Genomic DNA, 26770 nt, shown 5'->3' on the forward strand with positions numbered 1-26770 from the left:
CTGCTACATCTTCCCCTGAGAAGGAATCTGGGGAGATAGATTTAGCCAGTCTACCTGAAAAAGAATTCAAAACAAAAGTCATAACCATGCTGATGGACTTGCAGAGAAATATGCAAGAACTAAGGAAGGAGAATTCAGAAATAAAACAAGCTCTGGAAGGACTTCAAAACAGAATGGACGAGATGCAAGAGACCATTAATGGACTAGAAAACAGAGAACAGGAACGCAGAGAAGCTGATGCAGAGAGAGATAAAAGGATCTCCAGGAATGAAAGAATTTTAAGAGAGCTGAGTGATCAATATAAAAGAAATAATTTAAGAATCATAGGCATTCCAGAAGAAGTAGAGAGAGAAAAGGGGATAGAAAATGTCTTTGAAGAAATAATTGCTGAAAATTTCCCCAAACTAGGGGAAGAAATGGCCTCTCAGACCACAGAGGTACACAGAACTCCCATGACAAGGGATCCAAGGAGGGCAACACCAAGACACATAATAATTAAAATGGCAAAGATCAAAGACAAGGACAAAGTATTACAAGCAGCCAGAGAGAAAAAAAAGGTTACCTACAAAGGAAAACCCATCAGGCTATCATCAGACTTCTCAACAGAAACCCTACAGGCCAGAAGAGAATGGCATGATATACTTAATGCAATGAAACAGAAGGGCCTTGAACCAAGACTACTGTATCCAGCACGAATATCATTTAAATATGAAGGAGGGATTAAACAATTCCCAGACAAGCAAAAGTTGAGGGAATTTGCCTCCCACAAACCACCTCTACAGGGCATCCTACAGGGACTGCTCTAGATGGGAGCACTCCTAAAAAGAGCACACAACAAAACACCCAACATATGAAGAAGGGAGGAGGAGGAATAAGAAGGGAGAGAAATAAAGAATCATCAGATTGTGTTTATAATAGCTCAACAAGCGAGTTAAGTTAGACAGTAAGACAGTAAAGAAGCTAACCCTAAACCTTTGGTAACCACAAACTTAAAGCCTGCAATGGCAATAAATTCATACCTTTCAATAATCACCCTAAATGTAAATGGACTGAATGCACCAATCAAAAGACACAGAGTAATAGAATGGATAAAAAAGCAAGATCCATCCATATGCTGCTTACAAGAGACTCACCTCAAACCCAAAGACGCGCACAGACTTAAAGTCAAGGGATGGAAAAAGATATTTCAAGCAAACAACAGAGAGAAGAAAGCAGGTGTTGCAATTCTGGTATCAGACAAAACAGACTTCAAAATAAAGAAAGTAAAAAAAGACAAAGAAGGACATTACATAATGATAAAGGGCTCAGTCCATCAAGAGGATATAACCATTATAAATATATATGCACCCAATACAGGAGCACCAACATACCTGAAACAAATATTAACAGAACTAAAGGAGGAAATAGAATGCAATGCATTCATTCTAGGAGACTTCAACACACCACTCACTCCAAAGGACAGATCCACCAGACAGAAAATAAGTAAGGACACAGAGGCACTGAACAACACACTAGAACAGATGGACCTAATAGACATCTACAGAACTCTACATCCAAAAGCAACAGGATACACGTTCTTCTCAAGTGCACATGGAACATTCTCCAGAATAGACCACATACTAGGACACAAAAAGAGCCTCAGTAAATTCCAAAAGATTGAAATCCTACCAACCAACTTTTCAGACCACAAAGGCATTAAACTAGAAATAAACTGTTCAAAGAAAGCAAAAAGGCTCACAAACACATGGAGGCTAAACAACACGCTCCTAAATAATCAATGGATCAATGACCAAATCAAAATGGAGATCCAGCAATATATGGAAACAAATGACAACAACAACACTAAGCCCCAACTTCTGTGGGACGCAGCAAAAGCAGTCTTAAGAGGAAAGTATATAGCACTCCAAGCATATTTAAAAAAGGAAGAGCAATCCCAAATGAACGGTCTAATGTCACAACTATCAAAATTGGAAAAAGAAGAACAAATGAGGCCTAAGGTCAGCAGAAGGAGGGACATAATAAAGATCAGAGAAGAAATAAATAAAATTGAGAAGAATAAAACAATAGCAAAAATCAATGAAACCAAGAGCTGGTTCTTCGAGAAAATAAACAAAATAGATAAGCCTCTAGCCAGACTTATTAAGAGGAAAAGAGAGTCAACACAAATCAACAGTATCAGAAATGAGAAAGGAAAAATCACAACAGATCCCGCAGAAATACAAAGAATTATTAGAGACTACTATGAAAACCTATATGCTAACAAGCTGGGAAACCTAGGAGAAATGGACAACTTCCTAGAAAAATACAACCTTCCAAGACTGACCCAAAAAGAAACAGAAAATCTAAACAGACCAATTACCAGCAACGAAATTGAAGCGGTAATCAAAAAACTACCAAAGAACAAAACCCCCGGGCCAGATGGATTTACCTCGGAATTTTATCAGACATACAGGGAAGACATAATACCCATTCTCCTTAAAGTTTTCCAAGAAATAGAAGAGGAGGGGATACTCCCAAACTCATTCTATGAAGCTAACATCACCCTAATACCAAAACCAGGCAAAGACACCACCAAAAAAGAAAACTATAGACCAATATCCCTGATGAACGTAGACGCAAAAATACTCAACAAAATTTTAGCAAACCGAATTCAAAAATACATCAAAACCATCGTACACCATGACCAAGTGGGATTCATCCCAGGGATGCAAGGATGGCACAACATTCGAAAGTCCATCAATATCATCCACCACATCAACAAAAAGAAAGACAAAAACCACATGATCATCTCCATAGATGCTGAAAAAGCATTTGACAAAGTTCAACATCCATTCATGATAAAAACTCTCAGCAAAATGGGAATAGAGGGCAAGTACCTCAACATAATAAAGGCCATCTATGAAAAACCCACAGCCAACATTATATTGAATAGCGAGAAGCTGAAAGCATTTCCGCTGAGATCGGGAACTAGACAGGGATGCCCACTCTCCCCACTGTTATTTAACATTGTACTAGAGGTCCTAGCCACGGCAATCAGACAAAACAAAAAAATACAAGGAATCCAGATTGGCAAAGAAGAAGTCAAACTGTCACTATTTGCAGATGACATGATACTGTACATAAAAAACCCTAAAGACTCCACCCCAGAACTACTAGAACTGATATCGGAATACAGCAAAGTTGCAGGATACAAAATCAACACACAGAAATCTGTGGCTTTCCTATATACCAACAATGAACCAACAGAAAGAGAAATCAGGAAAACAACTCCATTCACAATTGCATCAAAAAAAATAAAATACCTAGGAATAAACCTAACCAAAGAAGTGAAAGACTTATATTCTGAAAACTACAAGTCACTCTTAAAAGAAATTAAAGGGGACACTAACAGATGGAAACGCATCCCATGCTCATGGCTAGGAAGAATTAATATCGTCAAAATGGCCATCCTGCCCAAAGCAATATACAGATTTGATGCAATCCCTATGAAACTACCAGCAACATTCTTCAATGAACTGGATCAAATAATTCAAAAATTCATATGGAACCACCAAAGACCCCGAATAGCCAAAGCAATCCTGAGAAAGAAGAATAAAGTAGGGGGGATCTCACTCCCCAACTTCAAGCTCTATTATAAAGCCATAGTAATCAAGACAATTTGGTACTGGCACAAGAACAGAGCCACAGACCAATGGAACAGACTAGAGAATCCAGACATTAACTCAGACATATATGGTCAATTAATATTTGATAAAGGAGCCATGGACATACAATGGCGAAATGACAGTCTCTTCAACAGATGGTGCTGGCAAAACTGGACAGCTACATGTAGGAGAATGAAACTGGACCATCGTCTAACCCCATATACAAAAGTAAACTCAAAATGGATCAAAGACCTGAATGTAAGTCATGAAACCATTAAACTCTTGGAAGAAAACATAGGCACAAACCTCTTAGACATAAACATGAGTGACCTCTTCTTGAACATATCTCCCCGGGCAAGGAAAACAACAGCAAAAATGAACAAGTGGGACTATATTAAGCTGAAAAGCTTCTGTACAGCAAAAGACACCATCAATAGAACAAAAAGAAACCCTACAGTATGGGAGAATATCTTTGAAAATGACACATCCGATAAAGGCTTGACGTCCAGAATATATAAAGAGCTCACACGCCTCAACAAACAAAAAACAAATAACCCAATTAAAAAATGGGCAAAGGAACTGAACAGACGGTTCTCCAAAAAAGAAATACAGATGGCCAACAGACACATGAAAAGATGCTCCACATCGCTAATTATCAGAGAAATGCAAATTAAAACTACAATGAGGTATCACCTCACACCAGTAAGGATGGCTGCCATCCAAAAGACAAACAACAACAAATGTTGGCGAGGCTGTGGAGAAAGGGGAACCCTCCTACACTGCTGGTGGGAATGTAAACTTGTTCAACCATTGTGGAAAGCAGTATGGAGGTACATCAAAATGCTCAAAACAGACTTACCATTTGACCCAGGAATTGCACTCCTAGGAATTTACCCTAAGAATGCAGCAATCAAGTATGAGAAAGATCAGTGCACCCCTATGTTTATCGCAGCACTATTTACAATAGCCAAGAATTGGAAGCAACCTAAATGTCCATCGATAGATGAATGGATAAAGAAGATGTGGTACATATACACAATGGAATACTACTCAGCCATAAGAAAAGGGCAAATCCAACCATTTGCAGCAACATGGATGGAGCTGGAGGGTATTTTGCTCAGTGAAACAAGCCAAGCAGAGAAAGAGAAATACCAAATGATTTCACTCATCTGTGGAATATAAGAACAAAGGAAAAACTGAAGGAACAAAACAGCAGCAGAATCACAGAACTCAAGAATGGACTAACAGGTACCAAAGGGAAAGGGACTGGGGAGGATGGGTGGGTAGGGAGGGATAAGGGGGGGAGAAGTAGGGGGGTATTAAGATTAGCATCCATAGCGGGGTGGGAGAAAGGGGAGGGCTGTACAACACAGAGAAGACAAGTAGTGATTCTACAACAGGTTGCTACGCTGATGGACAGTGACTGTAAAGGAGTATATAGGGGGGACCTGGTATAGGGGAGAGCCTAGTAAACAAAGTATTCGTAAGTATTCGTCATGTAAGTGTAGATTAATGATTAAAAAAAAAAAAATGCAGTTCCTATGTGGTGACCTCTAATGAGTTCTACACAATAATATAAAGGACATATAAAAGTGTAGGCAAAGGGTCTGTTTGTGTTTATACAGAGGATCAAAGCCTAATTTGGCTACCCCGAAAATGAACTAAGAAACGATATGAAAGAGAACTTCCAACATCAGCACTCTCGGGAAGACTCATGCCAGAAGATGATCATCAAAAAACCCCAACAAAGATCCACGCACTGCTACAGCTGTAGATGCACTCATCCCACCAGCTCCTGGACTTGCCATGGGAATGAAGGAGATATCTAAGCTGGCCTGTGCATACAGTAAAACAACAAATTTGACTGGATCTATACTGTTGGAACTCAACCAAGAATTAGGAGAAGTGCAAATTGTAGCGCTCCAAAATCTTACAACTACAGACTATTTACTGTTAAAAGAACATATGGGATGTGAACAGTGCCCAGGAATGGGTTGTTTTAATTTGTCTGATTTTTCTCAAACTATTCAAATTCAGTTAGATAATAACCATCATATCATTGATAAGTTTTCACAAATGCCTAGGGTGCCTAACTGGTTTTCTTGGTTTCACTGGAGATGGCTGGTAATTACAGGTATGCTTTGGTTATGTAACTATACTCCTATTATGTTAATGTGTGTGCGCAATTTAAGTAGTAGCTTAAAATATATACATGCTGAAGTTACTCTACAAGAAGATATGTCAAAGAAATAATCAATCTTCCCATGTTTTCTCCCGCCTGCTACTTCTATAGCTTTTCTTCTTCCTTCCTAATTACAACGAATTCTTAAATAGAATTCGTGCCTCATATCAAATTTACCGAGTATCATAACTCCTCCAAGTGGTAAAGATACCTCAAGACAAATGCTGGGCATAGAAGCCACAGGGCATAAATATGCAAAGAAATAAAAAGCTAACCATTTCAAACAATAAGGCTTCTCTCTCACTTACCAACTTAACATTTCCCTGTGTGGCCCCGGAAGATGACTGGTTAGCCAGAGACGGGTAAGATTCCTCAAGGGAGGAACAACCTAAGACAGGCACAGTCGCAGGGGGGTCATCAGGTGAGAAATTGGGGATCAACAGAGGTGAGGCTTAGAACCTCACCCCCCCTGTTCTGAGAGAAATCTTCTGCATATGTGGATGTTTTATTGCCCTTGTCTAGCTTGGATTAACACATAGTCTACAGGCACACACCTGATCATCTACATTTGCTCTCTTACAACACTAAACTATGTTTTCTACCTTTATGTTGTATCTACCTACCACTTCAGCATCTTATTAAAAATAATAAAGAGAGAAATGTGGTATCCACATATAAATCAAGTATAAAAATCAAATGTGTATTCATATTTGAACTGACTGTTTATAGTTCATAATGCATGAGCAAAACCAAAAGTTTCTGTGATGACTGCCCTTGTACTGTTCACCATGTAACTTATTCACTATGTAAGAATTTGTTCTCCATGTAAGAACTTGTTCGTTATGCTTCAGAAGATTGGAGACTGACGAAAATTAGGCTTGGGGTGGATTAATGATTGTGCATTGAGCATTGACTCCCCTATACAGAATTTTATTGTTGTTAACAACCATTTGATCAATAAAAATGAGAGATGCCCTAACAACAACAACCAAGAAAAAGTACACACTTCCAATTGTAAAATAAATAAGCAACCGGGATGTAATGTATAGCATAAGGAATATAGTCAAAATATTGTAACAACTTGGTATGGTGATAGCTGGTACTTAGAATTATCATGTATATAAATGTTGAATCACTGTGTTGTACACCTGAAACTAATGTAATGTAATACTGTGTGTCAACTACCCTTCAATAAAAAATAATTATCTAAAAAAAAAAAAAAACCACAATGAGATATCTCACACCAGTAAGGATGGCTACCATCCAAAAGACAAACAACAACAAATGTTGGCGAGGTTGTGGAGAAAGGGGAACCCTCCTACACTGCTGGTGGGAATGTAAATTAGTTCAACCATTGTGGAAAGCAGTATGGAGGTTCCTCAAAATGCTCAAAATAGACTTAACATTTGACCCAGGAATTTCACTTCTAGAAATTTACCCTAAGAATGCAGCAGCCCAATTTGAAAAAGACAGATGCACCCCTTTGTTTATCGCAGCACTATTTACAATAGCCAAGATATGGAAGCAACCTAAATGTCCATCAGTAGATGAATGGATAAAGAAGATGTGGTACATATACACAATGGAATATTACTCAGCTATAAGAAAAGATGATCCTACCATTTGCAACAACATGAATGGGTCTAGAGGGTATTATGCTCAGTGAAATAAGCCAGGCAGAGAAAGACAAGTACTAAATGATTTCACTCATATGTGGAGTATAACAAGAAAAGAAATCTGAAGGAACAAAACAGCAGCAGAAGCACAGAACCCAAGAATGGACTAACAGTTACCAAAGGGAAAGGGACTGGGGAGGACGGGTGAGAAGGGAGGGATAAGGGCGGGTAAAAAGAAAGGGGGCATTACGATTAACATGTATAGCGTGGGGGGGCACGGGGAGGGCTGTGCAACACAGAGAAGACAAGTAGTGATTTTACAGCATCTTAGTATGTTGATGGACAGTGACTGTGAACGGGGATGTGGGGGGGACTTGGTGAAGGGGGGACCCTAGTGAACATAATGTCCTTCATGTCATTGTAGATTAATGATACCAAAATAAAATAAATAAATAAATAAATAAATAAATAAAGAGAACAAGTACAAAAAAAAAAAAAAAAAAAAAAAAAAAAGAAACAAACAAATCCTACCATTTGGAACAACATGGATGGAGCTGGAGGGTATTATGCTCAGTGAAATAAGCCAGGCAGAGAAAGACAAGTACCAAATGATTTCCCTCATTTGTGGAGTATAACAACAAAGCAAAACAGCAGCAGACTCACAAACTCCAAGAAGAGACTAGTGGTTACCAAAGGGGAGGGGTGGGGGAGAGCAGGTGGGGAGGGAGGGAGAAAGGGATTGAGAAGTATTATGATTAGTACACATGGTGTGTGGGGGGATCATGGGGAAGACATTATAACACAGAGAAGACAAGTAGTGACTCTGGCATCTTACTACACTAATGTACAGTGACTACAATGGAGTATGCGGGGTGTGCTTAAAAATATGGGTGAATATAGTAGCCACATTGTTTTTCATGTGAAACCTTCATAAGATTGTATATCAATGATACCTTAATAAGAAAAATAAACTATCTTAAATGCAGCAAGAGAGAAATGAGACCTTGACTGTAGGGGAAATACAATTCAAATAACAGATACTGCATAAAAAAACAAAGAGCAGAAGGACAACATCACACCACATTTTTCAAGTGCTCAAAAGAACTGTTGACTCAATTTTATATCCAGTGAAAATATCCTTCAGGAATAAAGGGGAAACCAAGACATCTGCAGATGAAGGAAAACTAAGAATTTGTCACCAGTACACCTATCCTATAATAATGACTTAAAACGTTCTCTAAGCAGGAAATCATAAAAGGAAAAAATCTTGAAACAATAGGAAAAAAGAACAACAGAGATAGTAAAAGTATTGCTAAACACAGTAACTTTACCTCTTCCTCTTGAGTTTTCTAATTTGTTTGACAGCTGAATCACAATTATAACATTCAATATGTGTAGACAAAAGATTTCAGACAATTATAAATGGCTGTAAGGGAGATAAATGTTTCTATACATCATTTGAAATGGTAAATTGGTGACACAAGCAGATTGTGATGTCATGCATATATAACAAAATATGTAGAGCACCCACTAAAAAAGCTATACAAAGTGATACACTAAAGAAAACACTACAGATAAATCTAAATGGAGTTTTAAAATATTCAAGTAATCCATAGGAAAACAGGGAGATGGAAACAGAGAAATGAAAAACAGAATAGAAAATAAAAGTAGAATTAAGCCCTAACATTAACATTACATTAAATACAAATGGTCTAAATACACTAATAAAAGACCAAAATTGGTATAGTGGATGAAAAATCATGACCTGTGGATATGCTCTCTACAAGAAACTTAATCCAAATACAACAACATGAGTAGGCTGAAAGCAAAAAAATTGAGCAAGATACACCATATATACATTAATCAAAAGAAAGCAGTAGTTATATTAATATCAGATAAAGTAGATTTCAAAGAAAATTACCAGGACTGAGAGGAATATTACACAATCATTAAAAAAAAGTTAATGCATCAAGAAGACATAGCAATCCTAAATATGCCTGCATGCACCAAACAAAAGAGCTGCAAAAACCTAATACAAAAAATGATGGAACTGAAAAAAACTCCCTAGAAAGAAATATCCAGGTTTAGATGGTCTCACTAGAGAATTCTACCAACTGTTTAAAGAATTAATATAAATTCTACAGTCTCTTTCAGAAAATAAAGAGAATACTTCCCAATTCATTATATGATCCTAGGATTACCCTGATACCAAAATCATACAAAGTAATAAAAGAGAAAACTATATATCAACACCCCTCATGAATATACATGCAAAAATCCTTAACTAGATACTAGCAAATATAATTTAGCAATATATAAAAAGAACTATACATTATGGCCATATGGTATTTGCTGCAGCAAAGGAAGTTTAGTTTAATACTAAAAATTCAATCACCAAATTAACAGGCCAAAGACGAAATATCACATGGTCACATTAATTGATACAAAATAGTTAACAAAATTCAACATCTAGTCATGACAGAAAACTCAGAAAACTAGGAACGGAGGGATAATTCTTCACCTTCATATTGAGCATCTTACAGAAATCCTAAAGCTAACATCATACTTAATGGTAAAACACCAAGTGCTTTCCCCCAAAACTGGGAACAATGGAAGGATGCCCTCTCTCACCACTTCAACATTGCTCTTGAAGTTCCAGCTAGCAAAAGAAGAAATGAAAAGGCAATAAAATGAATATAGATTGGAAAGGAAGAAATAAAAGGAAGAAAAAAGGGAAGAAGTAAATGATCCTTATTGTCATATGACACATTGCTTAATAGAAAATCCAAGGAAATATACATGAAAACTCCTAGCACCAGTAAGTAAACCCCAGCAAGGTTGCAAGATACAACATCTATATACACAAATCAACTGCATTTCTTTACCTGCACCGAATATGTGGAAACTGAAATTAAAAACCTAATACCATTTATAATCACTCCAAATAAAAAAGAGAAACACTTAGATGTAAATCTAACAAAATATATACTGGATTTGTATGGTAATAACTACAAAACACTGAAGAAATCTAAGAAGATATAAATATATGAAGAGACATACTGTACTCATAGAAGACTCAATATAGTAAATATCCAAATCTCCCCCAATTGATATACAAGTTCAACACAATTCTTATCAAAATTCCAGCAAGACTTTTTATAGATATACACAAGGTTATTCTAAAATTTATATGTAAAGGCAAAGGAACTAGAACAGCTGAAACATTCTTTTGAGAAAGAGGAAAGTGGGAAGAATCTGTCTGTTTTTAAGACTTACTACATAGCCCCAATAATCAAGACTGTCATACTGGCAGAGAGATACAACTGTAGACCACAGAAACAGAATAGAGAACTTAGAAATAGCCCGTATGCAAGTATAGCCAACTGATTTTTGACTAAGGTGAAAAAGCAATTCACTTTTTAGAGAATAGTTTTTCAAAACATAGTGCTGGAAAAACTGGATATCCATAGACAAAACCCAAGCCTCATACTTTATAGAAATATTAAGTCAAAGTGGAGTGTATAGATTTTAATGTAAAATATAAAATTATAAAAATTTTAGAAGAAAACATAGGAGAAAATCTTTAGAATCTAGGGCTTGGTGAAGAGTTCTTTGGTATAATATCAAAAGCACAATCTATAAACAACAATAAATTGGACTTTATCAGAATTAAAAACTTTTGCTTTGTTAAAGATTCTTTTAAGAGGATGAAAAGACAAGCTACAGATTGGAAGAAAATATCTGTAAACCATCTATCTGAAAAAGGAATCATATCTAGAATATATAAAGAACTCTTAATAGTTAAAAAAAAAAGTCCAATTAGAGAAAGGCCAAAGGTGAAGAAAGATTTTACTGAAGAGAATAAAGAGATGGCAAATAAGCACATGCATGTTTCAACACTGGCCATTAAAGAAATGCAAATTAAGACTAAGATAAGATATCTCTACACACCTATTAGAATAATTAAAATAAAAAGTAATGAGAATTCCAAGTGCTGGTGAACATTCAGCGAAACTGGACTTCTCATACACTGCTGGTAGGATTGTAAAATGGTATAGGCACTGCGGAAAATGATTTGACAGTTTCTTAAAACTCTAAACATAAATTTACCATATAACCCAATCATTGCACTTCTGGACATTTATGCCAGATAAGTGAAAACTAGGTTTGCACAAAAACTTACAAATGACTGTTCACAGCAGCCTTATTTGTGACAGCCAAAAACTGCAAACAACTGAAATGTCCTGCAACTGGTCAATGGTTAAACAAACTGTGGTACATCCAAATGACAGAATATTATGCATCAATGAATACGAGTTATTGATAAATAGATACCTTGGATGGTTCTCAAGGGCATTATGCTGATTGAAAAGAATCTCAAAAGGTCATATACTGTATGACTCTCAAAATCAAATTTTCTAAATCATACTGCCCAAATGACAAAATTAGAGAGATGAAAAATAGATTAGTAGTTTGCCAGTTATTAGGGATAACAGGGGGATGGAAGGAGATGAGTATGATCCTAAAGGGGTAGTGGTTAATTAGGGCGGTGGTTACATGAATATGCACATGTAATAAAATGGCAGAGAACTACACATACACTTTATATCAATGTTAATTTTCTGGTTTTGATATTATGCTATAGTTATACAAGATATAACCAACACGGAAACTGAGAGGTGGGTAATGGACCTCTCTGTACTATCTTTGCAACTTACTCTGAATCTACAATTATTTCAAAGTAAAAATTTAAATAAAAAAGCAGTAATTCAACAAATGGTGCTGGGAAAACTATATATCCATATACAAATTAATGAACTTGGACCTTTACCCAACACCATACACAAAAATTAACTCAAAATGGATCAAAGACTTAAATGTAAGATCTAACTCTAAACTCTTTGAAGAAAATAGGGCAAAAACTTCATGACACTGGATTTAGCAATGATTTATTTGATATGACAGCAAAGGCACAGGTAACAAAAACCAAAATAGATAAATTAGATCTCATGAAAGTTAAAAATGTTGTACATCAAGAGACAATATCAACAGACTAATAAGGTAATCCATAGAAGGAGAAGAAATATCCCATATCTCTGATAAGGGATAATATTCAGAATATACAGAGAAGTCCTGAACAAAAAACAAACAATCCAATTCTAAATTGGGTACAGGACTTGAATAGACATTTCTACAAATAAATACCCATTAGGATGGCTAAGTTAAAAACAAGAAAATTCAGAAAATATATGTTGTCAGAGATATGGAAAAATAGGAACCTATGCACTGTTGGTGGGACTGTAACATGGTACAGCTGTTCTGGAAACAGTATGGCAGTTTCTCAAAATATTGAAAATAGAATTACCATATGACCCAGCAATTCCACCTCTATGTATATATTCAAAAGAACTGAGACTGGAGACTCAGGTATTTGTATACTCATGCTCACAGCAGAATTATTCACAATAGCGAAAAGTGGAAGCAATCCACGTTCATTGACAGATGAATGGAAAAGCACAATGTGATATAAATACACATAAAATAGAATATTATTTAGTCTTAAAAAGGAAATTCTGACATATGCTACAACACAGATGAACCCTGAAGATATTAGGCTAAGTGAAATAAGCCAAAAGACAAACTGTACGATTAAAATTTATATGGGATTCTTAGAGTAGTCAAAGTCAGAGAGAGAGAGAGAAATCAGAATGGTTGCCAGGGGCTGGGTGGAGGTGAGAATGGGGAGTTATTATTTAATGGGGACAGAATTTCAGTTTTGTAAGGTGAAAAGAGCTATGGGAAATGGATGGGGGTGATGGCTGTTAAACATTATGAATGTACTTAATACCACTGGACTATACACTGAAAAATGGTTAAGATGGTAATCTTGCGTATTTCACAATAAAAAATATTGGGAAAAAAGCAATACAGTAGTTTAATTGTAACAATCACTAAAGAAGGGGGAAAATCCTAATATTACATGAATAGGTAGTTGTAGATTGTGATAAAATTTCAGTGATGGCATCACACATGGATTAAAAGAACCATATAACATATATAGAAAAAAGATACACTGTTAAGTAAACTGTTGATCACTTAAAACAGCTTTATTGATGGCAAAGATCCTCTTGTCAAAAATGTTGGAAAGCTTTTAAAAATTGCTTTAAGAAGTATGAAGTAAAAAAGAACAATATAATATTTCTAAATCCATTAATTAATTCAACAAATATTTATTGAGTATGTATCACATGCCGGGTTTCTAGGCTCTGGGGCTACAAAGTATAAACAAGATAAACAAAAGTACCTATCGCATGGAGCTTATAAACTGGTTTATTATTTTATTATATAAAGTATAATATTAAATAAGTACTCATTTCCCAATTAGGTAAAATTTTAGTTGAAATTTGACTAATTTATAGCCATAAATATATATTCAATTGGATAACAACTTTTTTGAATCATTTCAGTGGGAAAACTAAGACTGCATTATATTTAAGTACACACAGGGAATTTGAAATACAGGAAATTATAAATTTATATTTAAGATGTATGATTTTCAATATTCACATTCCATTGTCATTAGAGCAAAGTAAAGTACTCCTCAGATATTCTTTGCCTATATAAAGACTCTTGGGACTAAGGCTCCTATTAAAAGCTATTATTTTATATGGTTCCTAAGTTTAGGCAAAGTTTCTATTTGGTCATGGTTTCAAATGTACTGAAGCTATATGCCTTTTTATAAGTTATCTCATACAGCATCTCCCATCCATGAGCAAGCAGCCCGTATTACCAAAGGAAAAGTGTTCTAACCTAAACTGGGGCTGCCTCTGTCCTATCTCTTTTATTCTCTTCCCCATCAACCCCTGAATCAACTCACAAATCAACACTAGCATCTCCTTTCTTCATGAACCTGTTTTCTAGAAAACTAGTCTTCCTTGACCTCAGGCAAAGTGAATGTTTTCCCATCCTGCCACCTTAAAAGTTATATTCTGTCCCCCACTCTCTCACTGTCCTTGGTACCCCTTCGTTGTTCCATCCTAAGGGCATGCAACAAGGATCATCAAACAAGAAGAAAAACATAATTAATTTCTGGAATTATTACTTCTGTAGATAAAAAGTACATCACAGGGTTTTATTTGGTTTTGGTTTAATTTAATGGAATTAATTATTTTTTTGAATAATGTATGGGCTTTATTCAGAATTTGTCAATGTTGGCTCATTAGTTGTAACAAACGTGCTACATCAATGTGAGATGTTAATAAAGGAAAAATTGTGTGCACAGGGCTAAGGGGGCATATAAGAATGCAGTTTTCTTAAAAAAATTTTTTTTTGAAAATGCTCTAAAAATAAATTCTCTTTAAAAAAAGACCTATGAGAGCAAGCTGTTTATATCATGGCAAGATCTGGGAAACAATTCCTGTAAGGCACTTAAGTTTTGGTTTTGATTTTAAATCATATAAGGTACAGAGAAAAAGATCAGTTGAAAGAGTTGTCTTACTCTCCCCTACCCTCCCACTTTATGTCTACTCAAATTTTAACCTTTACAACCACTTTCTTTAAAAAATAACTCAAATGTGTGTGTGTGTGTCTGTTTTCCCATTCATGTATGGGCTGTTTCATTATAGTACTCAAAATAGAACTCATATAATTAAAGAATGTATAAAGTATCATTAACAATTAAAATGTCTTATATTTATAAATACTTATTTAAACCTAAAACACAAAGTTGATTAGAAGTTATAGAAAAGAAATAAGTGTCAAAAGTTTTCCAAAAAGATACTACATTTTTTTGCATGAAGACTTCCTGGAAGAATGATATTTATTTTTAAGAAATTACCCTTTTCAGTTAGAGGAGAAGCCTCAAGATGGTAGAGAAGGCAAGATGGAAAACTTCTCTCCTCCCACACATAAAGGAAGCAACTACAGCAAATACAACTAATCCTGAAAATGAACTGAAGACTACAGAACACACCATCTACACCTGTGGAAGAAAAGACCACACAGAAAAGGGTAAAGAGCCAGAGCTACGATCAAGCGGGACTTCAGTCCTTCCCCTATCCTAGCCCACAGATAGGAGAAAGAGGAATGAGCAGGGAGGGGATAGGTGCCCAGGAACTCTGAACACCTGGCCCTGGAGATCTGCTCAGGGAACACGAGTCCACACTGCACTGGGTTCTGGTGATTAGCGGGACTGGACACCAGGGTGAGTTGGGACATTCTGGGAGGCCAAGTTACCAGCCGCCTGTGGAAGGCAGGCACACTCTGCTGGTCCCTCTGATACCCAACACAGAGGTAGCAGTTTGAAAGATTTGCCAGAAGTGGGAGGGGAACCAGAGAGGCAAGGGTTGGATGGGGCTGTCTCCACAGGGGAAAGGAAAGGTGGACATACCTCCTCAGCCCTCCCTCGGCCTAGGAGGTTGAGCACTCTCAGGAGCCCAAAGTGCTCCATCCCCCATGCTGGTGGCTCCTTGCATGCTGCCCATGCACCAGCCCATTCAGCCCAGCAGCATCCAATTTTGCTGCCTGGCAGACATAGAGAGATCCTCCCAGCTTTCATGGCTGTTTTAGCTCAACTGGTAGGTACCTGCAGGAGACAACTCCAAGAGCTCCTTGCTACCCATGGGTGGCCAAGCTGGATGTAGCATACCTTGCTGCTGCTAGGGGGTGCTTGGGACTCACTGCTACAGGAGCTGTGGCTGCTGCAGTACAACTAGCTGCCTCCACAGCTGGTGGGGCCTCCCATTGCCCAACTTGCTATTGCTGCTCACCTGTGCGCCCCCTCAACCATGCTCATTGCCCTGCGACGATACTGCAGGCCCTTCCACCATGCCAATCACTGCCTCAGTGCACCCACATGACTCCCAGCACAATACACTGCAACTGCTACAGGCCCCACCACCACTGCTGTGTGCCTATGCACACTCCCACTGTGCAGTTTGCTGCCACAGCCAAGCACCTGAAGGGCTCAGCAGCCAGGTGACATGCCACTGCTGTGAGCCTGTGCCCTTGCATTGTGGAACTCACCCTCAAACTGTCTCACCCATCCTGTTAACCCAGCAGCTGTTGCATGGGAGGCAGAGGGCAGCCATGCCCATAATGAACAAAGCAGAAACCACTGCTCTAATCTCACAGGCTCAGCTAAGGCAAACCACTGACCTTAGCAGACTGAGCTAAACCAATGCTCACAGGAAGTGAAAAAGGTGACCCTGAACAGTGCCCACCAATAGCAAGGGGTTCCACAGCAAAGAAGTATCAGGCACAGGTGAGCACAGTCCTGAGTTTCTGGGCACCACAGGAGGCCTACTTCACAAAGCCATTACTCTCTAGATGAGGAAGCATAACAGATCCATCTAATACAAAGGAAGAAACAGAAACCCTGACAAAATGAGGAGGCAGAGGAATATGTTCTAAACAAAATGACAGGATAAAACACCAGAAAGAGGGCTAAATGCATTGGAGATCACCAATTTTCTTGATAAAGATTTCAAAGTAAAAGTCATAAATATGTTCACTGATCTGCAGCAATGTATTTGGAGATCTCAGGGAGAACCTCAACAAAGAGATACAGAGCTGAAGAATACAGTAACTGAAATGAAATACAAAATGGAGGGAATGAATAATAGATTGCTGAAAGTAAGGGAGACAATCATTGAGATGGAAATTAGAGAACAAGAACACAATGAAGCTGAGGAACAGAGAGAAAGATGGATCTATGGGAATAAAAGAGTGATGAGAGCTGTGTGACCAATCCAAAGAAAACAATATTCTCAGAATGGGGTACCATAAGAAGAAGAGAGACAAAAAGGGATAGAAAGTCTCTTTGAGGAAATAACTGTCAAAAACTTCACCAATCTGGGGAAGGAAATAAGATGCTCAGGTCATGGAAACTCAGAGAGCCCCTAACAAAAGGAACCCCAAGAAGACAACACCAAAACATATAATAATTAAAATAGCATAGATTAAGGGTAAAAAGAGAGTATTAAAAGCAGCCAGAGAGAGAAAAAGATTACTTATAAGGGAAACGCCATCAGGCTATCAGCAGACTTCTCAGCAGAAATTTTAAAGGTCAGAAGGGAGTGGCATAAAATATTTAATGTACTGAAACAGAAGGATCTTCAACTAAGACTCCACTATGCAGCAAGATTATCACTTAAATCTGAAGCAGGGATTAAACAATCTGCAGATAAACAAAGGCTCAAAGAAGACTTTTTAACAACAAAACCAGCATTACAGGATATGTTAAAGGAACTGCTGTAGATGGAAATGATTCTAAGGCTAAGTTTTGATTATGACATCTAATACATAAAGTATGGAGGAGGAAAAGAAAAAAAAACTTTTAGATTGTGTTTGAAACAGAGCAATCAGCAACTTAATACAGACTGTTATATAGTCAGGAAGCTACCCTTGAAACTTCAGTAATGACAAACCTAAAGCCTATAATATATACACACACAAAATTAAAAGAGAGAAATACAGTCACAACATTAAAGAAAACCATCAAATAACAAGAGCATGAGAGGAAAAAAGGAACAGAAAGGAGCTATTAAAAGCAAAAAGAAAACAAAATGGCATTAAGTACATATCTATCAGTAATTACCTTATATGTAAATGGACTGAATGCACTAATCAAAGGACATAGAATGGCAGAATGGATAAAGAAACAGGACCCATCTATATGCTGCCTAAAGGAGACTCATCTCACACCAAAAGACATACACAGGCTAAAAGTGAAAGGATGGAAGAAGATATTTCATGCAAACAATATGGAGAAAAAAGCAGAAGTAGCAGTACTTACAAGAAAAAAAAAGATTTCAAAACAAAGAAAGTAATAAGAGACAAAGAAGGACATTACATAATGATAAAGGGGCCAGTCCAACAAGAGGATATAACCATTATAAATATCTATGTACCCAACATAGGTGCACCTAAATATGTAAAACAAATACTAACAGAACTAAAGGGAGAACTAGAGTGCAACTCAATCATATTAGAGGACTTTAACACACCACTTACATCAAAGGACAGATCAACCAGACAGAAAATAAATAAGGAAACAGAGGCACTGGAAAATACAGTAGATCAAATGGACTTAACAGACATCTACAGAACACTCCACCCAAATGCAGCAGGATGCACATTTTTCTCAAGCACATATGGAACATCCTCCAGAATAGATAGCATACTAGGCCACAAAAAGAGCCTCAATAAATTAAAAAAGATTGAAATTGTATCAAGCAACTTCTCTGACCACCAGGGTATGAAACTAGAAGTAAGTTACACACAAAAAAAGTCTAGAAACACATGGAGGCTAAATAATATACTTCTAAATAATCAATGGATCAATGAAGAAATTAAAACAGAAATAAAGCAATACATGGAGACAAATGAAAACAAAAACACAACAGTCCAATATGAGTGGGATGCCACCAAGGCCATTCTAAGAGGGAAGTATATACAGGCTTACCTCAAGAAACAAGAATAATCCCAAATAAACAGTCTGAAATCACAATTAAAGAAACTAGAAAAAGAAGAACAATTGAAGCTCAAAGTTATTAGAAGGAGGGACATAATAAAGATCAGAGCAGAAATAAATAATACATAGAAGAATAAAACAACAGAAAATAATTAATGAAACCAAGAGCTGGTTCTTTGAGAAAATAAATATATCTGTATCCAGACTTATCAAGAAAAAGAGAGTACACAAATACAGAAAATCAGAAATGAAGGAGGAATAGTCACAACAGATACCACCAAAATATAAAGAATTATTAGAAGACACTATGAAAAATTATATGCCAAAAAGTGGACAAACTAGAAAGACAACTTCCTAGAAAAATACAACCTTCCAAGATTGACCCAGGAAGAAACAGAAAATCTGAACAGATTAAATCAATGAAGTTGAATTGGTAATTTAAAAAAACCTGAAATTCCAGGTCCAGATGGCTTCGGAGTTGAATTCTACCAAACATTTAAAGAAGAGGAGCTAGTACCCACACTTCTTAAAATATTCCAAAAAGCAGAAGAGGAGGGAATACTTTCAAACTCATACTATGAGGCCAGCATCACTCTAATACCAAAAGAGACTAAGACACTAAAAAAAAAAGACAAGTAAAGGCCAATATACCTGATGAACACAGATGCAAAAATACTCAACAAAATATTAGCAAACCGAATTAAAAAATACATCAAAAGAATTATCCATCATAACCAAGTAGGATTTATTTCAGTGACAGAAGGATGGTATAATATTTGTTAACCAATCAATAGCATACACCACATTAACAAAAAGGATAAAAACCACATGATCATTTTAATAGATTCTGAAAAACACATGAAAAATTCAACATCCACTCATGACTTATGATGAAACTTTCAAAAAATGGGCATTCAGGATACATACCTCAACATAATAAAGATTGTATGGGGCAAGCCCACAGCTAACATCATACTTAATGGTGAAAATCTGAAAGCTTTTCCTCTGAGATTAGGAACAAGACAAGGATGTCCACTCTCACCACTTTTATTCAACATAATATTAGAGGTTCTAGTCACAGCAATCAGACAAGATAAAGAGATAAAATGGATCCATATTGGTAAGGAAAAAATTTAACTGTCACTATTTGCTGATGACATGATATTATATATAGAAAACCCTAAAGACTCCACATAAAAACTATTAGAATAACTGGATTCAGTAAAATTGCAGGATACAAAATTAATACACAGAAATCTGTTGCATTTCTATACACTAACAATGAACTAGCAGAAAGAGACACCAGGAAAACAATTCACATTTACAATTGCATCCAAAAGAATAAAATACCCAGGAATAAACCTATCCAAGGAAGTGAAAGACCTATGTTTTGAAAATTGTGAGACATACATGAGAGAAATTATAGAACACACAAATAAGTGGAAATCTACCCTATGCTCATGGATTGTCAAAAGACCATCCTGCCCAAAGCAATTTACAGATTCAATGCTAACCCTATCAGAATTCCAGCAGCATTTTTCAATGATCTAGAAGAAATAGTCCTAAAATTCATATGGAATCACAAAAGATCCCAAATAGCCAAAGCAATCCCGAGAATGAAGAACAAATCTGGGGGATTGCACTCCCTGACTTCAAACTCTACTACAAAGCTATAGTAATCAAAACAAATTGTACCAGCACAAGAACAGACTCATAGTTCAATGGAATACAACAGAAAGCCCAGATATAAACCCATGCATATATGGTCAATTGATATGTGATGAAGGAGCCATGAATACACAGTGGGGAAAGACAGCCTCTTCAATAAATTGGTTTTGGGAAAACTGGACAGTAAGAGAATGAAACTGGTTTACTAACTCCATACACAAAAGTAAGCCCAAAATGTATCAGAGACCTGAATATAAGACATGAAACCATAAAACGCTTAGAAGAAAACAGAGGCAAAAATCTCTTGAACATAAGTATGAGCAATTTTTTCCTGGACACATCTCCTTGGACAAGGGGAACAAAATAAAAAATGAACAAGTGGGACTAAATCAACCTAAAAAGCTTCTGTACAGCAAAGGACACTATCAGTGGAACAAAAACACAATCTATAGCATGGGAGAATATATTTGTAAATGATTTAACTGATAAGGAGTTAACATCCAAAATATATAAAGAACTCATATGCTTCAACACCAAAAAACCAAATAACCTGATTTTAAAAAGGGCAGAGGACCTGAACAGACATTTCTCCAAAGAAGAAATACAGATGTCCAACAGGCACATGAAAAGATGTTCCACATTGCTAATCATCAGGGAAATAAAGTCAAAACCACAATGAGGTATCATCTCACACCAGCCAGAATGGCCAGTATCCAAAAGACAAGAAATAACAAGTGCTGGTGAGGATGTGGAGAAAAGGGAACCCTCCTAACACTGTTGGTAGAACTGTCAACTAGGTACAGCCACTGTGGAAAGTAGTACGGAGGTTCCTCAAAAAATTAAAATAGAAATACCATTCAATCCAGCAATTCCACCTCTGTGAACTTACCCAAAGAAAACAAAAATCTCTGAAATGAAAAGATATATGCACCCCTATGCTGATTACTGCATTATTTACAATAACCAAGATATGGAAGCAACCTAAGTATCCATCAATAGATGAATGGATAAAGAATATGTGGACACAGTGGAATACTGTTTAGCCATAAAAGGAAAAGAAATCCTGCCATTTGCAACAACATGGATGGATCTAGAGGGTATTATGCTCAGTGAAACAAGCCAGGTGGAGAAAGACAAATACCAAATGATTTCACTTATCTGTCAAATATAAAAACAAAGCAAAACAGAATGAACAAAACAGCAGCAGACTCACAGATACTGAGAAGGGACTGGTGGTTACCAAGGGGGAGGGGTTGAAGCTGTTGGGGAGGGGGAGAGGGATAAAGGGCACAAATATTCTCAATCATAATATAAGTTGGTCATGGGGATAGTAGTACAATATGGAGAATACAGCCAATTATTCTGTAACATCTTTCTATGTTTACAGATAGTAGCTTTACTATTGGAGGTGAGAATTTAATAATTATGGGTAACTGTTGAACCACTGTGCTATATACTTGAAACTAAAATAAGATTGTTCATCAATAAAATAAAAAAATTTTAAAAAGATACTACTTGGAATATAGTGGGTTAAAAAAAAAAGAAATTATTCTTTTCCTATTTCCCCTCTAAAATAGCATTTTAATAAGACCACCACACCCTGCTCAATGTAGTTCTGTCATAGCCCTCAGAGGATACTACACAATCTCAGCAGTAAAGCAGATAGACTTGGAGGCAGATTAGCAATTAGGTCATGAAAAACAGGCAGCATAAAAAAGCTATTGCTAATCTGCATGAGATGCATTTACTCAATTAAGCGGATGGAAATGTTATTATGAACTCAGTATTCCAATGATGGTCTTTAAAATTAAGAAGGATAGGGACAAATGAAATGCACACTGGGGAATTTGGGGACTTTATGTATTAATTCTAAAATATACAATGCAGAACACTGTAATGAAGTTAACAAAATTAATTAAAAGGTTCTTTGCATGTAACCATTAGAGACTACATTAAAAAATACATGACAGTTTCTGACATTATTAATAGTAATGTGACTGTTCTTTAACATTCTTAATGTTGATGCCATCACCTTTTCCTAATATACCGATGATATGAAATACATGAGTGAAGTCTTATCACTTGATAAAAGTCTTATTACTCAGAGCCTAGTATGAGTATTGTTTTTAATGTGTCTTTCAGTAGTCACTTTTTCTATTTGGGGTTTCAGTAACCAGTAAGATGGTTTTGAGTTTTGAAATTTTTAAAAAGATTATTACACACTTTTACTGGCAAACAGAGTTTTCAGATATTCACAAATTTTTAAATGTATTTTTATATAATCTTTTTTATAAGACAACAAAATAACAAAACATTTATGTGTATGAAATTGCTGTGAAACTTAGAACAAAAATCTGAATGATTTTGGAAAAATGGTCAGACTTTAAAAAGAGTTTTTACATTGTGATAAATATTTTATGCTAACTCCTAGGTTCAAAGTTGTAGTATACATACTTGATTTGTTATTATTAGAGAATTCTAATATATCTGCCAAAAATGAGTAACAATTAGGTGATTTGTTACAAAAACTACATAAAAACGGAGGGCTGTGTTTATGAAAGCAATGAAAGGTAGTCTATTCAGATTGCCTCTATGGGGACATTTTGGGTTCATTTGTAAATGTGATTTTTATCCCTTCTTTTGACTTAGAAGCCTTCTTAGAAGGTTTAAAATCAGTTGATAGACACAAAGTTGTTCTCGCTTTTTGAATATTACGAAAAATGATACTATGAACATCCATGCATATATTTTTGTGTGGATATATGTTATCATTTCTCTTGAGTGGTATTGCTGAGTCACATGATAACAACATGTGGGTTTATATTCTGAGGAACTGCCAGACTCTTCTCCGAAGTTACTGCATTATTTCATATTCCCACCAGCAATATATGAGGGTTTCAATTTCTCTGTATTTTTGCTAATAGTTATTACCTTCTTTTTTATTATAGTCAACCTGGTGGCTGTGAGGTGTTGTCTCATTGTGGTTTTAATTTGCATTTCCTTGAGGATTGATGATACTGAACATCTTTTCATGTATGTGTTGGCCTTTTGTATGTCTTCTTTGGATAGATGTCTATACAGGTATTTTGCCCATTTTTAAATTGGATTATTTCCCTTTTTATTATTGAGTTGTGGATGCTCTCTGTATATTCTAATACACCATGGTTTTTGCTTGCTTTGTAATTTCTGTATTTTCTAAGTTTTTTACAAAGATCATGAATTACTCGGAAACAGAATATCTAATATATGATACCAATATAAATGAAAATACAGAAATTGTCATAAACTTATGAGTGACATTAAACTGGAAAGGATAAGAAAAGGCTTAGAAAATTTTTATGTAACAATTTCACTTAAAAATAACAATTATATAAAAATTACATTTAGAGTTTCATCTAGTCATTGATTTATTCAATATAAAACTATTTCAATAATTGCTGTAACATCAGCTTCTGTTTGAATCTGTGGTTTAACATGGTAGTCATCATTTGCCCACCCTTCTTCCCCAACACTGACATCAGTCAACTTCAGTATGTAATTCTCTATCATCCTGAGCTCTTCCCTCTTAATAGAAATCTGCTTTAATCAATTATACTGTTGATTTGACTAGTATTTTGTATTTGTAATTGTTGAAACTTTTTGAATTAAATTATGTACTCCCTGCAATAGTGTTCTATAGAGGATCACACAGAACACTTTTTTATATTAATGGCATTATATTCATTAATTCATTTATCCACTTCCTGAACATTTACTATGTGCCAGTATGCTATTCAGTATTGCAAATATGAAAATGAAAAATAAACAGTCCCTGTTCTAAAGATGACAAGACACCTGAAGGATTGTGGCAGGCAGAAAAATGGACCCTTAAAGATCACCATATTTTAATCCCCCAAACTTGGGACTATTTTACCTTATATGGCAAAAGGGACTTCACAGGTATGATTAAGGTTGAGACCCTTGAGATGGGAGATTATCCTAAATTATCCTAATTGGCCCAATCCTAATCATATGCTTTCCATAAAAGCAGAGAACCTCTCCCAGTTACAGGCAGAGAGAGGTGACTACAGAGGACTAGTCAGTGAGACACAACATTGCTGGCTTTGAAGAGGGAGGAAGAGGGCCATGACCCAAGGAATGTGGGAGGCCTCCAGAAGCTGGAGAAAGAATGTAGCTGTTTGATAAACCTTGATGTTAGTTCAGTTAGACCCAGGCTGAATTTCTGACCACACAACTGTGAGGTAATACGTGTTTAAGCCACTAAATTTGTGGCCATTTGTTAGAGCAGCAATAGAAACTAATACTGGCACCTCCTAGACCAATTTATTTTTTTGTTTTTTTGTTTTTTTGACAAATAAGAAAAATACAACCCTCAAAGTGACACATTAGGTAGTGGCAATGCACTCCTGGAGTTTGGTGAGAATAGTTCTCTCTTCTCCAACTATAATCAGGTGTCAGGGAAAAGGCAGACAGCTAGAGCTTTCAGCATCTGAAGGGAAATAGCTGCCACCATTTTTCTATACAGCGAAGGTGTGATACACTAAAACCACAGTTGCTCTTTTCTAGTTCGATTTGGTAAATTACTTCTGTGGGCTGCAAGAACACTCTTGACAGCATACCTTCAAAAGCACACACATTGTTTTGTAAAACTATGCATGCTGTGCATGTGTGGATACTTACAGGTATACTTGATGAGGTATTAATGATCCTTGGATTGTCTCCTGTGTGGAGCAGGTACCATGCACACCATGTACTTCTCTAGGAACCCAGGTAGGTGGAGGAAAATGAAATCTGAACCACAAATACTCACATAGGAATTTTTAAAAGGAAAGAGATTTCATGGCCATGAAGTCAGTATTTACTGAGTACCTACTATGTGCTGGGGACTGTTGAAGGTACTTGGATAGGCTTAAGAGTAAACAAAACAGATAAACTCCCTACCCTCATGGAACCTACATTCTATTGGGGAACCAGGTGGTAAACAAAATTAACAAATAAATTAATGTTAAGTAGTGTTAAATGCTCTGAATAAAAAATAAGGCAAAGTAAAGGTAAAAGTGCGTATGTGTAGAAAGATGCAGATATGGCAATATTAGACAAAAAGACCAAGGCTGAGAAATGCCCTCTTTAATAGTACAACCTTTTCCAAACTCTGCAAGAACTGTCTTTAGCGTTCACTGGGAGACTCTTTTTCAATACATTGATAATATAGTCAAGAGCTTTCATATTAAATAACAATAATTCAAATGAAGCAAAGACTTTCAAAACAAAAGTTATTGATATTTTCAGGTTTCCCATTTACTACTGTTGTTACAGCAAGTTGGGTGATCAGTTGGAGAGACTTGGCTCCAAGTATCAATGACAGTTATAGCACTGGAGTATATTGGGACTTTCTAGATTTTGGATGCCCTCTAGACTTGAGGACCCTGTGTTGATTTTATCCCTATCCCTCTTCTGATATTGAATTGAGGGTGGGTCAATAATCACTAATATAGTATTCTCCACACATAATACATTAAATATTAATTAACTCTATTAAGAGAGTGGCACAGAAAACATTAAAAATTTAATTGCTGCTCAATTAAAGGGAAAACCCAAATTTAGGTAATTAGCTTTATATAATGTTAACACAGCAAGACAATGTTTAAAACTCACTTTGAAGTGTTTCAAGTTCAGCTCTAGTCAATGCATCTTCTTTTTCCTTCAATCTTGTTTCTTTATATTTAGCATAAAACTGCCCGGCATCCTTAAAAAAGTTATAAATAAATTAACACAAAAATCAGTTTGCTTTGACGTTATTTTCAACATAACCTCATTTTAAAGTAGTATATTCATTTAACAGGTAGTCTTCCTTTGTGTTTTTGTTTATAAAGTTTATGATAAACAGAAGAAACTGAATACTTATGATTTTTTTTCTCTTAGAGCTGATTAAGACCAGAAATTGCATGAGTATAAATTTAAGTCTTTTCTCTCAGATTTATGAAGGAATCCTCTTTCTGTTTTCTTCCATTGCATATTTTCTCAGTATTGTGCTATTGCATGGGTAGAGAGCAGAAAAACACACTTGCTAAACTGAATTATTTGGTATAGGAAATTATATTATTGTGACTAACAAAGTACCAACAATATTTTTATACTAGTCCCTTACCTCCAAAAGATTTACAGAATTACTATATGCAAATCTGAC

The 26770-nt window shown here is 36.0% G+C and overlaps 1 protein-coding gene across 1 annotated transcript in view; it reads right to left on the reverse strand.

Moving 5' to 3' along the window:
* DNAJC1 (DnaJ heat shock protein family (Hsp40) member C1) overlaps positions 1-26770 on the reverse strand; it is a 245794-nt gene that overhangs the window by 88927 nt on the left and 130097 nt on the right. Inside the window, exon 7 of the mRNA XM_036880914.2 lies at positions 26239-26329. Within this exon, the coding sequence (XP_036736809.2) occupies positions 26239-26329 (91 nt within the window). The remainder of the gene's footprint in view (positions 1-26238; positions 26330-26770) is intronic.

This window comes from Manis pentadactyla, chromosome 3 (assembly GCF_030020395.1).
Source record: "Manis pentadactyla isolate mManPen7 chromosome 3, mManPen7.hap1, whole genome shotgun sequence".
Taxonomy (NCBI): Eukaryota; Metazoa; Chordata; class Mammalia; order Pholidota; family Manidae; genus Manis; species Manis pentadactyla.